The sequence below is a fragment of the Epargyreus clarus genome, unplaced genomic scaffold (genome assembly GCF_041222505.1).
Source record: "Epargyreus clarus isolate Ecla_fem2 unplaced genomic scaffold, WU_Ecla_fem_2.2 ptg000024l, whole genome shotgun sequence".
Taxonomy (NCBI): domain Eukaryota; kingdom Metazoa; phylum Arthropoda; class Insecta; order Lepidoptera; family Hesperiidae; genus Epargyreus; species Epargyreus clarus.
In genome coordinates, this window is record NW_027332231.1 from 7,091,557 (window position 1) to 7,107,332 (window position 15,776).

Consider the following 15,776-nt stretch of genomic DNA (forward strand, 5'->3'; position numbering starts at 1 on the left):
GTTCAGGAAAGTTTTAATATTGCATAAACAATATTTTGTTTTGTACCACGACCTCCTTAAAACATTATTTTCAATGTATGATTAAAATAATATTGTTTTAAGAGATTGTAGTAACCCCCCAGGTAGTTAAATGATGAATTAAGATATCTGTTCTGGGTCTGGGTACTTGAGAAGTATTTACACATGTTTTATGTGTAGCTGTGGCATCCACGATAGGACTCTTAGTATGGGTTGAGAAAATAATCATGATTTCATGTATTATATTTACTTTTTTTATACAAATGTACAACAAATACTTTGATAATATTTTATATTAATGTTTCAGTTCTACCTATACTACTCAGATCTTAAAATAATATAGTACATTATAATAACAATTCGTGACACAGTTCAAAGAACTTTTTAGGACATGACACAAATTCCAGCGCTTTGTTTATTATTGTATTTATAGTAGTAAGTGCTTAATATATATTTTTTTTAAATTAAGGACATTATGTCTATTTAATCAATAGCCGCTATCATATCATCATAATCAATACTTCAATACTTATATACATTTATTATATAGATTTACAAAAGCAAGAAAAGGTAGAAATATTAAGTGTTTTTTTTATATAATATGTTTTATAATATATTTTTTTATAATATATGTAGCAGACGAGCATGCAGTCCACCTGATGGTAAGTGGCTACTGCCGCCCATGGACATCTGTAATCAACCCCAGATAGGATTAGATGGTCCTACCTAATGTCGGCCACAGATGCGCTGCTACCCCTGAGGACTAAGCTGGAACGCCTCGGAAAAGTCTGTCTCCCTTACCACACCCTTCAAACCGTACACAGCAGCTCCTAACACTGCTGTTATTAGGCAGAAATAAGTGTGGCGGTGGTGCCGCCGGAGTCGAACCACAAAGGGTTCTACCACCTTCAAAGTGTATAAAGTGTTTAAAATCGAATTTAGGACACACTTTAGCAGACGATCAAATGACCACGTCTATCGCAGAGGTTGTCAAAATAAGCGCCAAATTAGTGGTCATTGGTGAACACATTCGTGATCGGCTTCGGATAAAAACTATATTCTATATAGAGTTGTTTGCAGATGCGCATAAATACCAAAACTGACTACGTGGTGTGGTAAGGGAGACATACTTTTTCAAGGAGTTCCAGCTTAGTCCTCAGAGGTAGCGGCGCATCTGTGGCCGACCTCAGGTAGGAATATGTTATCCTATCTGGGGTTGATTACAAATGTCTATGGGCGGCAGTAGTCACTTATCATCAGGTGAACTGCATGCTCGTCTGCTACTTCTATATATTAAAAAAAAAGTTACTTTTGGTAAAAAATCTAAATGCCTAGTATTAAAAACGCTACCTACATAGGAAGGCACTCCAACAATATTACGAGTATATTACATTCCTATTTTGACAATATTGTAGATATTTCCAGAAAATTTTACTAAGGATGCCGTTGAATAGACGACATGTATTTATGAGGAAAAATACGTATATATATCATTTCTTGAATACTGTCATATATTTTTGTTGCTCTAGATAGCACTACGGAATTATTATTATTCGAAAGAATATTGAACTCTTATACAGTTAATGATTGTGTAAGTGGGAACAGAAATGAAAAATGTGCTATTTTCAGTCGTCAAGTCAACGCACTGTCTTGTTTTGGAACAAAACACGTGTTGTATATGTTTGTAGATACACAGATACCTACATATTGTAAAACTACTATGCCCTAGTTTCATAAAAATATTTTACAGTCCACTCTAAAATTTGGTTAAAAGACTAACTGTGGATACTTAGTTCAAATAATATACAATTTTGTATGCTTCTTTCATATTAATCTATTATAGCGTAAATAAAAATTGAAATTAATTGGTTACGATCTTTTATGGAAAAATATTAAATTTAAACTAAAAGAATATATTATTCCGTTAAATAATAAATTTGAAATAAAAGAGAATTAAATATTGACGCTTATAATTTGATTTATTAATTGGATTTAAATTACTAAATTATTTTTGTTACGGAATATATTCGTTACAAATACTTAAAAAAACTTAAAGGTAAACTTTAACTTAATTATATATCAATTCAAATAATGTCAATATTATTTTAATGAAAAGGTAATTTAAATGTCGTTCAAACTCGCGAATTTATCAAGAGATCTATGGGAAGGTTATATGGTGGCACGTTCGAATACGCCTGTGTTATAATTGAAGTTTACTCACATAACAGCGATTTGTGGAGCCACGTGATAACATGATAAAGTACAAATTAAACACTAACAGTAGCCAGCTGAGGCAGTAGTCGACTCGTAGCCGATCAAAACACTCGCGACGTACCTACTTAGCAAACAATACGCCGGCGCACGCGCACTCGAACGCAAGCCTGGCTTCGATCTAAACGAATTGTGCCTTAAATAGAAATTAAAAAAAAACATTTACAAAATAAAAATATTTTTGCAATAAATAAATTAACAAAATCAGTTTTCCTATAGTATGTTAAAAAACAAATGAACTCTAAGGTGGTAGTTCTTTGTCAAAATGACGTTGCGGGTCGAAGTACCCGGGGATAAAATTGTGACTGTGGATTCATGCAAGTGCAATAAATCATACACCGACGTGAAAAAGAAGGAGGCCAAATTGAGCTTAAGATTAAAAGAGTTTCTCAAAGACTCATGGGCATTTAGATCGAAAATTACTGTGGAACCCTATGTTATTTGCTACGTGTTGCCGAGTGTGCTAGCCGGGTTAGCTGTACAGAATTTGTGTTTAGAAAAATCATGTCTCGTGAATCTGCAATACGACGAACGGACCTGCACACATATAATGCAGGGGCGGACCCACAATTACACAGAACAAGAGAAGAGTGTGCAAACGATGGTAGCGGGTATGACCGCCTGGAGTTTCCCTCTCCAAACAGCTTTACCTGGGCTCCTCACGCTCTTCATAGGAGCATGGAGCGATCGCACCGGGAACCGCAAAGCGTTTATGGTGTTTCCTATCCTCGGAAAACTGATTTCAGTCTTAGGCATGATATTGAGCACGGTGTTTTTTCTCCAAGTGGGTTTAAACGAAACTGCGTTGATCGAAGGTTTACCTCCAGCTCTTGCTGGCGGCCGTGTCGCGATGACCACAGCGGTTTACAGTTACATGACTGACATCACTAGTGAATCCGAACGGACTTTTCGGTTAGGGATCATCACTGCGATACTGACGCTCAGCAGGCCCATAGGGCTTGCCCTTAGTGGTATTATGACTAAGCGTTTTGGTTATTATGGTGTGTTTTGCGTTGCGTGCGTTTTTTACATGGTCGGTTTTGTTTACATTCTCCTAAGGTTAAAGGAAAGAAAGAAGAAAACGGTTGATGGTGAACAATCTGACGCTATATGTTCATTGTTCTCTGTGAAGGATCTCGTGGCTACAGTGAACGTAGCGTTCAAATCTCGTGAGGGCTCGTGTCGGCTTCAAATATTTCTAATCATGTTTGCCTACATGTTCATCGTTGGACCAGTTTTAGGTAAAGTATATTTATTAATATTGATAACAACACAAACATACTGAACTATTTGTTCCTCCGTGTTATCATTCAAATTCAATGTATCTTTGTTAGTAACGAGTTGCGTTGTGGCAATATTATTATGATCGTAAAGCGCAGGTTTCGCGGTCGTGTGCGGCTCGATTGGTTTTATTTTCATTTTATGACCAAATGTAAATTTGTTTTAGGTGCTTTTGATATCGAGATATGCTTGAATCACATACACATAAGTAGTTAGGTACATAACACTCCTTTCTCACGCAATTTAATTTGACAATTTTGATTGTGTTATTATCGAGACATTAAGTACATCCAGTTGCTTAATGATATATGACAATAACAGTTTTACCTGTTTATTAACAGACTGATCTAAATAAATAAAAACAATTTTATGGTTTTCTTGATTTGACTAAAAACAAAATTTCAAACGTTACCAATCCAAAATATTTACTACTGATTGAGGGGATAGAAATATACACTCAACCTTAAATGGACCACAAAAACATAATCTTATTTCGGGTGTATGGAATTCTATATTGTAATGATATTATTATTGTTGGTTTTGTGTGTGGCCATGGTACCGTTAGTACAGAGAACCTTAGCTGTGCACGTGTAGCTCTTTTTTATTTTTATGTCTGGATACCACTACTGAGAACAAATCTGCATCCTCGATTCGGGGAACGAAGGCTTACTTCAGTAAAAAAGCTTATAAACACGTTTCGTATTAGAGCCCGAAGGAATTCGAGTGTGCAATGCAGTACAATAAATGATAACATTTGGCCCGCATACACTTTGATCTGCCCTTTGTATTAATAACGTATAATAGGAACCTGTTTAACGTATATGTATTCGCTTTTGTCTAGCAATTCATTTGTTTTTATCAGAGCTCTCAAGACTAAAGTTCAGGGAAGTATTACAATATTGAAAAAATAGTTCATTGTCCGTTTCAAAACATAATATTTTTTATAGACACTTAGTATAAAAATTAAATAAAAAGTAGGTATTAAATTAAGGGTAACATTTTTTTTTTATTTTGCTTAAACGTTTTATAACAACTAAACAAATGCAACAAATTTTATTATTCTACTCATAAAATAAATTATGCATAAAATACCTAAATCTCCCATTTTTTTAAGAACAGTTAAATACTGTTATTTGATCAGAACTTGTTTTGTTTACATAATGTTTATTACAATTAGTGTACTGCGCAAATTACTTATGTACCTATAAATAAACTATTACTATTTTTAATTAGTTCAACAATTATCATTTCCATCATTTAACAGATTTAAATACAAGTACGAATTTCTTTATTTATCTCTGTTATTTTTTGCAGTCTTAAGTAAAAATTTGTACCCACGTCTTTTTCAATTACTGTGTTATATGAACAAAAAATAACTTAGTTAATCAAATTGTCATATTATTAAAAAACACTAAGTTTAAATTAATATAATTCAACGCTTACTATTCTATAAATATATTATTCGATTAATCAGTTCAATTCAGAATGTTACAAAAGAATGTTTCTTTTTTATTTTAATTTAACATGCTCATACTAAAAATATTTTGTGGGGTAAATGCAACAATTACGTCAACATTTGGGACATATGCAATCCGTCTTGGAGCCTACAAAGGTTTGGATACGGGTGAATAGTTAACCCGTCAGAAGTTTTTAAATTGCTCGATTACAACAAGTCGTAACTGTTACCTAACTAACAACGGGGACCAGTTGCTTCAGATGCTCTTCGGTGCAATGTTAATGAAAATCTGTTTCTAGAACAAACCATCCAAAGATAGACCGCGTTTGGTGTTGCTTAATTTTTCATCGCTATCCGTCCTACGTAAGATGTCCACCGCTGTAGAAAACTTTCTCTAGGATAGAACTGGATTCGCATGAAGTGACTAAGGAATTAAATCCAGTAGATTTCCTTAGTAAGCATTTCTCTTAGTTTAAGATCCATTTCTAAATCCATTTACCTCCTACGGTGACCATCAGCGCCACAGCCAGATTTTTTTTATATAATACAAGTAGAAAATGAGTATTATTTATGATTTAATTAACCACAGATACTCCCTACGATGTCCTACTTGAAGTTGCCCGCTCATGCGTTGCTACGCCTGAGGACTAAGTTGGAAAGCCTCATGCAAATGTGTCTCTCTCATCACGTCCCTAAATTCAAATAAAGGTGGCATCTAACACTGTTTTTCAAGTAAAAGCCGATAGATGCATGTATGGCTAGCATGATGTAATTATTTCGCCGTTTTTGGCGAGACAGTATAGAACATATTTCACCCAATTTTACTTCGACTTCATAAAAAAGTATTTTACATTAACTTATCGGATTACATTGCATTTGACACCGTAACAAATGATTCTTTTGATATTTAGAGGTCAGATTGCTAGATATTTATAGAAAATCTTTGAATTTTACATATTATATTGGATGAAACAAGATTGCAATCTTGTTGTTACAAAGTACTAGACAATATTGTAAGGTGGTAGAACCCTTTGCGGTTCGACTCCGGCGGCACCACCGCCACACCTATTTCTGCCTAATAACAGCAGTGTTAGGAGCTGCTGTGTTCCGGTTTGAAGGGTGTGGTAAGGGAGACAGACTTTTCCGAGGCGTTCCAGCTTAGTCCTCAGGGGTAGCGGCGCATCTGTGGCCGACCTCAGGTAGGAATATCTAATCCTATCTGGGGTTGATTACAGATGTCCATGAGCGGTAGTAGCCACTTAACATCAGGTGGACTGCATGCTCGTCTGCTACTCTTATATAATAATAATAATAAAAAATATTAAGCTTCTATTTTTTCCTTGTTATATCTGTGGGATCCAACCAGTACATAATTAATTAACATGTTGCCAAAACTTTAAACGAACATTGATTACGAAATAAAATATAAGACTTTAAACATGGATAATTGAATATGTTTGGTGGTTATGGTTTGATGGTGTCGCTGGTTTGGTGGTTATTGGTGGGTGGGTTTCTTTCACTATTTAAAATGTATCGTCGCATTTTTAACTCCCGAAATCATTAAGTACTTGGCTTGAACAATGTGTTGACAAACACTGCCGTAACAATAAGCGGAAGTACATATCTAAGAATTAGATACATCAAATAGTTTCAACGTAGTAGGAGCTGATACCCACCACGTGTACGAGGAAGGAAAGAGCTTAGTTAGCTGAACTGGATATGTTTACAAACAACCTGTACGTGATGACGTAACGAAAGGTCGCACTCATTTATAATAATCACGAGTACTACGTATTGTAGTTTTATTGTGCGAAAAATAAGCTATAGTATAATATTAACATGAAATTTAAAGTGAGAAAAATAATAAATTAAACTATAAACTAAGAAAAAAATACAAATTTAAAAATTATAAGTAAAATAAGTAGTATAGTCTAGTTGTATGAGTTTTCGGTTCCCATAAATATATTCGTAGATACGTATTTTGTAAGTTAGACGCGTATTTTAAATTAGTTATCACGTGCTTGTGAACATATTTGTAATATTAAGTGTATATACCAAGCAATGACAAAGCACGCCATGCTTCTTGATGTATTATGTTTTGTGAAAGATAAATGTAAATAAAATAAACAACTATCCATAAACCTCAGAATGACACTCTCAGAATTTAAAAGAATCCAACATCACATAAATTAAAAATTAGGTAAATTCATCAATAGATTTGGGCTGTATGTATATAAGCTATACATACATAGGTCTGTATATACGCTCGAAAGCAGCTCGACCAGCATAAAAGCGTATAAATAAAATAAATGAAAACTGTATAAATTATATTATATTGCATTTTTCTTGCCTGAATACAGGTAGATAAAAAGACAATGAGGTAACTTCTGTTCAAGAGTTCTTTATAACTGCCTTTTAAAAGCGTTTATCACCTCCTATTCTGAATTGGGATCTGTGCATAGCATCAGGACTTGAGTAACGGAAGACGATGATGAATATAATTTAAAACCGGTTACAAAATAACAATAAAACTTACAAAAACGTAAAATAGCATAGATCTATTAGGTATATCTAGCAAGTCTAGTCCAGTGGTTCTCAAATAAATGAAATCTCCACTTAGATCAATCTTCAATTAAATTATTTTCTAGAGCCCACTGAAATGTCAAACTTTTTCTTACATCTTAAATATCTTAACCGCAATTGTTTAATAGTATCGTAACATATGAATATGCGACACTTATACTACATTATTTATTTTATTATGTCAAATTTAACATTAATCTCATAAAAACAAACTAATTGATCTATTATAGTAGGCCCACATTTTTATTTTTGTTAAATATTGTGGAAAACAATCAGCCACGGATCCATTGACCATCTTTTACACTCGCGCCCACAAAGTGGTGGTGCACTCACTTTAAGAAACACTGTCTAGACAAATAAGTTCACACAGTTCCCACACAGCATAAACCTTTTGAAATGACGTAATTTTACTTCAACTAACATGCTAAAACTAACTAACAGCTGATCATAGATGTCCATTTGTTAAATACGAGTATATCAAATAACTTTTGTAAATAATTAACAAATAATACATGTGGATGTATGCAGAATCATACATTTATATATATTTTAAACCCTTTAATACGTAAATACCGTGTCATCACATTATATCACATATTACGAATTAAAATGGAATAAAACAAAATATTTGTATTTATACGTATTTTACACAAAGTACACTACAAAGTAAAAACCTATTCCTAATAAGAATTACCCGTTAGAGTGCCTCGCACATCTTGCTTAAAGTTAGACACAGAAGTGGTACTATAATTATTATTAATCCGTTTTGTAAGCTTAAGTATTAAGACTATATTTGTGTTAATTGGTTAAAATAATTCTAATATACTAACCTATCTTTCGGATAGATTAAATATGATTTGTAAATACCGGTAACCAACTATAAGGATAAAAAAATCTTACTTTATAAATGTATACTTATAATGATTGCAAATAAGGTAATGAGATTGGTAACAGACACAATCAATAAACAAAATCAATCAAAAGGCAAAAATTACAGGAACTTATTACAGGCAAGCCAAATGCCTTGGTGAAGGAAGCAGATATTTTTTTCTATAGTTAATTGAATAATTTATACTTATTATATTAGAATTGAGTACATAATATTAGAATTGGTAACGGGGACAATCAATAAATCTAATTAAATCAATCAATAGAAAAATTGTACACGTACTTACTACTAACAAGTCAAATGCTTAGACAAAGGAGGCAGATAACTCTTTCTATAGATAATCGGAAAAGGAGTTGAACCGATAGGAGATATCGATCAAAGTGAGGTCGCTAGTACGTGACCTATCAATTTAAAGAGTGGAATTCACACGATTTTCAATAAGTTACTTTATGTCCTATCGCGCCATAACGACCGCGACGTGACAAACGCAAAATTACATAAACATAGATATCGAGTATTAGGGATTGTGACAATTAATTGAACGCAACAATAGTGGAAACCTATATACAAGTTCGAAATAGTATAGACAGGGCCGGGTTTAGAGGTCTAGAGGCCTTGGGGCAACAAAGGAGTGGAGGCCCCCTGGCCCTAAATTATTTTCCGAATAAAATGAACAATTTTTTCAGTTGAGTTTTTCAATAAATATTCTATTGTGAAATGCAGGTAGGTAGATTCTTCTAGTATTCATGTTTGTACAAAGTACTGTAGAAAAGGTAAAACAGCGAAAATAATATCAAAGGAAAAGATATATATATTTTTACTAGTGTTTACTAGTCGGAATTAAAAAAAAATCCGACGTCTCTATTGTGGGGGCCCCTCTTTTGTGGAGGCCTCGGGGCTGCCGCCCCGGTTGCCCTCCCTTAAATCCGGCCCTGAGTATAGAGGTCGCATCGTTTGCTATAAAAATGCAATGTGCAACTTAAATACCGCAAATATTTTTTGTCGTCAACACATTAATGTTCCACTTATGCCCGCAGTCTCCTTTGAATTAAGAGATTTTTTTCTAAAGAACTCTCAGCATATAGGTTTCCTCAAGATGTTTTCCTTCCCTGTAAAGCTATTTCACTGTAAATTAAAAAAAAAATAGACGCTACGTCTGCCTGTTGTGTGAAATGTTTATTAATATACGAATATGTATGATGAATTTAAATTAATAATTTACCCGATTTTAATTAAATATTTTTTGTAGATTCCATTACTTATCACTACGTTATGTTATTCGGCCAATGTAACTGTTAACTGTTGCTTCTGTACTGCAAGAATATTTTACTGTTAATGATGTTTTGAAGGCGGTAGAAGCCTTTGTGGTTGGACTCCGGCGTCACCACAGCCGTACTTATTTCTGCCTTATAACAGCAGCGTTAAGCGCTGGTGTGTTCTGGTTTGAAGGGTGTGGTAAGGGAGACATACTTTTCCGAGGCGTTCCAGCTAAGTTCTTAGGGGTAGCGGTGCATCTGTGACCGATCTCAGGTAGAAATATCTAATCTGGGGTTGATTAAAGATGTCCATGGGCGGCAGTAGCCACTTACCATCAGGTGGAGTGTATGCTCGTTTGATACTCCTATAATATAAAAAATGAGTGTCTTTCTAGGAAGCCTTAGAACTTATTATACGACACCAGAAACCACTAATAACATTTTTCTGATAACATTAAACGAGTTTTGATAGCCTATATTACTAAAACCATTAAATATGACCTCCAAAGAGCGAATGGCAAACGTTAAAATTTGCCACTAACGGTCACCAATCCAATGATAACCGCAATCGAAATTGCCTAACCGGAAATATCGTTTTCGATACGCTTACGCCACACAGCTATAAGCGCTTCGAGCGCAACGATACGGATCGAAAATCTACTTTTCACTAGACTTTGTTATAGTGCCCCCAGGGTCACAGGGTCAAGTTCAAGAAATTAAACGCAATCCATGCGGCTTTAAAACGTGTTGTTTGGAATTAGATAAGTAATATGGAAATAATTACTTATAGCGACAGTTTGCTTCGGTGGCATCATAAGTGACAAATTTGCATTTTTGCAAGGCGCTGGCAGCTAGCCATCTGAGTTTAATTAATTTATTTACAAGATATCAGTAATTACTTACATTCACTCCTACCATCATACTATAAACATTAAAATAAGTAAATATGTCATTCATTGTCATTCAAACGTAACTTCACCTCAATCCATTGGAGTTAACTGATGCAAAATTCGATGGCAAAATTTGACTCTTACATACGAACTAACAAGGCAATTTTAATAAAATCTTGTTGAAACCAACTCCAGCCCGCTTGCAAGTTACCCATCCACCAACCGTTGGGACCAACGCTTGGTTCTTGTGCCTGTACATGTTGCAGTTATCCAGTGTCTTCTTCTTCTTTAGTTCATCCGTCCAACAGCTTGGGCTCCTTTTACTTTTAGTCGCCAGGCGAAGACTTTTCCTTCCTCTTAAGTCAGTCCTTCGAGCTATTGTTACAACGTTATTTTAAGAACTAACCACTTCCTGTTTCCAACGCATAGTCACATTACTTTCCAATCTACGTTAAGCCAGATACCTTAACCGTGACCTAAAGACCGAATAAAATAGCAACGTGAAGGGCTGATGTATTCTGAAGGTAGTGTATTGACAGATATACGCTTATACAAGACGATCCAATTGTCATGGTATAACAACGCATTCGAGACCGTGCACAAGAAGTGCTCTGATCCAATCTTAACTGATAAAAGTGGTAGAACCCTTTGTGGTTCGACTCCGGCGGCACCACCGACCGCCGGAGTCGAAGCACAACGGATTCTACACCTTCTGTTTCCCTTATCACACCCTAACAACACTTAACAACACTTCTACAAAATATATTAAAGAAAAACTGAAAATAAAATAATTTCCAATACCCTTGCGCCATTAACGTATGAACGTAATGTTACGTGACACATGTTTCGGAAATCTACTTCTATTAGTTACATTATATTGCCCTGACTTTGAGGTCACAATGTTAATGTCAAGTTCAATAAACTAAACGTAACCATAGGAGCGTGATACGATTGGAATTAAGTAAGACTGTCATAGCTTTAATAAGTATAGTCCGCGCCAAACTGCTAGTCCGCTCTGAAGTTGTTGCGAGCAGGTGTAGTCATACAATTTGCTATGGCGACGCGATTCATTTCTATATTCAGAGCGGACTAGCAGTTTTACGCGGACTATACCTGTCTTATTATATTTTTGTTTTAACCTAACTGCAGAGGGTAAAGGTTTTCGAGTGTATGTATGTTTCATTATTTGACATACCCTACACTACACTTGACGAATTTAGGCATACTTATGAGGTGTTTTTGAACTCGTCCTATTTTTGGGAGTCACATACCTAAACTACATTTTTAAGCAGCCGGGTGTTTAATTTTTATAATAATAAATTTCTACTTTTAGAAATACAAAATACCTATAAAATAAAATAATGGAATAATATTGCATAATTCTTGACTAACGATTAATTATATAACTTAAATACTTTACCTGATAAAAATAAAACTTTTCAAAATTTTGCATGGTATGCATATTACTTACATAAAAACAACAAAAGTATATCAGTACATTTATAATGGCATCTCAGTTTAATACGGGTAGTACTAGTAATGATATACGGTTTGCAATCTATTAAAATTGTATGTATTAACAAAATATTTTTTGTCTATGAAACTGTCACAGATTAAAAATGCACACTATTTCACTTGAGTTCAAGGCTAGTTTATAAATAAAAGTAAATAATAGAACCGATATTTACTACCACAACATTTAATTGCGCAAAATCGTCCAGACCAACTAATGAGATTTTAACTTAATATTTAAAAATAATTACGCTCTATGTATCACTAAATATTTAGATAAAAATCATTTACAACAAATTCCTTCATTTAAATTAAATACAGCGCATTATGGTTTAACCACTTACATCGATAAGAATGTAAGTACTTAAAAATGATTCGCTAAAAATATCTTTGTATTTGGAGGTGATAGAACACTTCGTGGTTCAACTCCGGCGGCACCAGCGCCACTCCTATTTCTGCCTCATAACAGCAGTGTTAAATGCTGTGTATTGGTCTCAAAGGTGTGGTATGAGAGACATACTTTTCTGAGGCGTATTTCAAAATTTATTTATCCTAAGTATATATTCACTTTCATCACATATAACGTGACGGATCTATTTTTGAATACTGTATGTTATATCACAGTTATTATACATTTATACTAGTCTAGCTTATGCTCTCAATATCTGTTAAGCTAGAATAATCCTAACGACCTACGCGTTTACCCAAAAAGCGTCCCTTTAAATTGTAAGGGATAAATGATATTCTAAATGTTACACAATTTCAAGTCACATTCGTATCCATTGTCTAGTAGTTTTTGTGTGACATGAGAACAAAAGCGGCATTATATAGTTTTTTATTTTATTAAAGAGAGAATATAGGAAGATATAGAGTAATATTAGATTTTTTCAGTAAATTTGTTCATTTAAACGCAATATCAATGTAATTATTTTGATTAATTTTGGACTATAGCTTTCTCTGACTGTTGAAACATTCACAAATGGTATTGTTTGCTTTTCTGTGTATATATTATCATTGTATTTTTTTTGGAACATATTCATCAAATGCCCTACATTTCTATGCTATACAAATATGTCATGTTATGAAAAACTATTTTCTTTTTATTTTGTTGATATTGGACCAAGTTGAATTTGAATCGTAGTACTCGTATATTCCCGCGTATAACACGACGAGCTTTTGCCCCCGGCTTCGCTCGCGTTACGAAGTAATATTATTAATTAAGAAGATTTATACAAACTTTCATCCCCTATTTTATCCCCTTGGTGGTAGAATTGATCAAAATCCTTTCTTAGTGGATGTCTACGTCATAACATCTACCTGCATACCAGCATAGCATAAATTTCAGCCCGATGCGTCCAGTGGTTTGAGCTGTGCGTTGATAGATAACTATGCCAGTCAGTCACCTTTGAGTTATATATATTTAGATGTATTCCATACTACTCCGGTATTTTTCCATCCATTAATTTATCAGTGTAATATTGCTAAAAAAGTATGCCATTAGATTTTGCTCGTTTGGTCACATTTAACGTTAGACTGGCTACTGTGTAGATAAGGAAGTAGAGCAAGCAAGTTATCTGGAGCTACATAGTGGCCAAAAATTAGCACTGGTCAACATGGACTTCCTTGATACACTACTCTAATTTTGGATAGAGTGTGTAGAGTTCGATGATCTTAAATCATTAGTGTTTTCGCGTCATCATTGACGCTTAATATAGTATTAGCTAGTTGGAAATATTAGTATTAGTTATTAGTATATAAAGAATTAAAACTGGAACGTTGTATGTAAATTTAAATGAATGGTAACATTCTGATTCCAATAATTAAAAATGTAAAGTATTGTCACATGCAAATTATACTTATAATATCTATTTCAGAATTCCTTGAAATAACATTTTAACAATTAATTTTTAACTGCTTTGTGCTTCGTGGTGTGAAAATACTAATTATATTTACAAGTATGTACTTGTATATATTGAAAGTATTATAAAAAGATATTTAAAAAAATGAGTACATTTTTTAAAATTAAAATACAAGAACTAAAAATATTTTGTGAAAATTAATTCCTAAAGGGAATTCAACAGGAGATGAAACTAATAAAAATAACTCAAAGTTCATATAAAAACTCTATGAAAGCCGCAACTAATTACTAAATAGGATTTCCGCAAAGCAATACCAGTTACTATTAACTGTTTAAAAATAGTACATTTTACTCCTCTGTCGATAGTTCAGCGACACCTGCGAATCAAAAACGACAAAATTGAATACAAATTGAATACAAATTGAGTAACAACACCCGTGGTCATTGGGTAACGACAATTTATCGTCATAACTGTAGTACATTTACGAAAGATGTTGTTTTTTTCTTTTATTAGTACGGAAATATATTTACTTTTTAAATTCCCTTCTAATTTTCTTAGTTATTTAAGGGTGGAGTACAGGGTTCAAATCGCGATACTGTTGGTTCTACGAAGTCTTGTTGATTTAAGAAGCGTACTCGTAGTAACATAGACATATGTTCTTCATTTTGTTTATGTAGGAGTAGCAGACGAGCATGCAGTCCACCTGGTGGTAAGTGGCTACTGCCGCTTATGGACATCTGTAATCAACCCCAGATGGGATTCGATATTCCTGAGTTCGGCCACAGATGCGCCGCTACCCCTAAGGAGTAAGCTGGAACGCCTCAGAAAAGTATGTCTCCCTTACCACACCCTTCAAAACGGAACACAGCAGCGCCTAAACTGCTGTTTTTAGGCAGAAAAAGGTGCGGCGGTGGTGCCGCCGGAGTCGAACCACGAAGGGTTCTACCACCTTCAATAACGTTCATGGTAACGTGGGCATGTATTCCCAACTCCGTATAGAACAGCTGCGCTGGCTGAGTGGTGGTCAGTTGTCGAACGTCACTGATTCTACCACCTTTTAAATGGTATATTTGTCGTTCTTTTATCTTCAAATAGGTATATCAGGTGTCATTGTACCATTTTTTTTCTTTATTTTTTTGTTACGCCGGGTTAAGTGGTAGACCCCAAGGTGGCAATTTTTTGGGGGGGCAATTTTCGCTCTTCCTACCGTCGTCCTTCTCGGAGTTCATTGCGAGATGGTTCGAGCTTCCACTCTTGCCGCCTGCAACCCCGGAAACCCCTTTTAGTCGCTTCTTACGACAGGCAGGGGTTACCGTAGCCCTATTCTAGTCCCAGGACTACAGGGACAAGATGTCATCGTACCTTCAGTACAAGAAACGATTTAAATAATACGATATCACGAGCCAAATATGCAGCCTAGCTGTCATTGAACTTAAATTATGTTCTAAAAATACATATAAATTTAATATTTTTCACTAAAAAAACCCAACTCGTTTGACACATAGGTATCAAGTAATTACATTACTCCAATTAATTTTATTTATTTATTGATAAATCAGCATAATATGCTTTAAAACTTAAAATAAATAACCACTCCCATGTACGCACACAAACAAGTACATATAATGTACACGTAAGTGTGCGTGCATTTGCATTATGTTGTGCTTGTGTGTATAATATTGTATTTTGCTTTGAGTATTTTGCTTAGAAATGTTTTATAAATTAACTTTTCTTCTTCAAAACGTGATCGTTTAACAGGTA

General features: G+C 34.3%; 1 protein-coding gene across 1 annotated transcript in view; it reads left to right on the plus strand.

Moving 5' to 3' along the window:
- Nucleotides 1-2,300: 2,300 nt before the first annotated feature.
- LOC140752407 (lysosomal proton-coupled steroid conjugate and bile acid symporter SLC46A3) overlaps nt 2,301-15,776 on the plus strand; it is a 36,702-nt gene continuing 23,226 nt past the window's right edge. Inside the window, exon 1 of the mRNA XM_073086693.1 lies at nt 2,301-3,530. Within this exon, the coding sequence (XP_072942794.1) occupies nt 2,555-3,530 (976 nt within the window). The 5' untranslated portion in view covers nt 2,301-2,554. The remainder of the gene's footprint in view (nt 3,531-15,776) is intronic.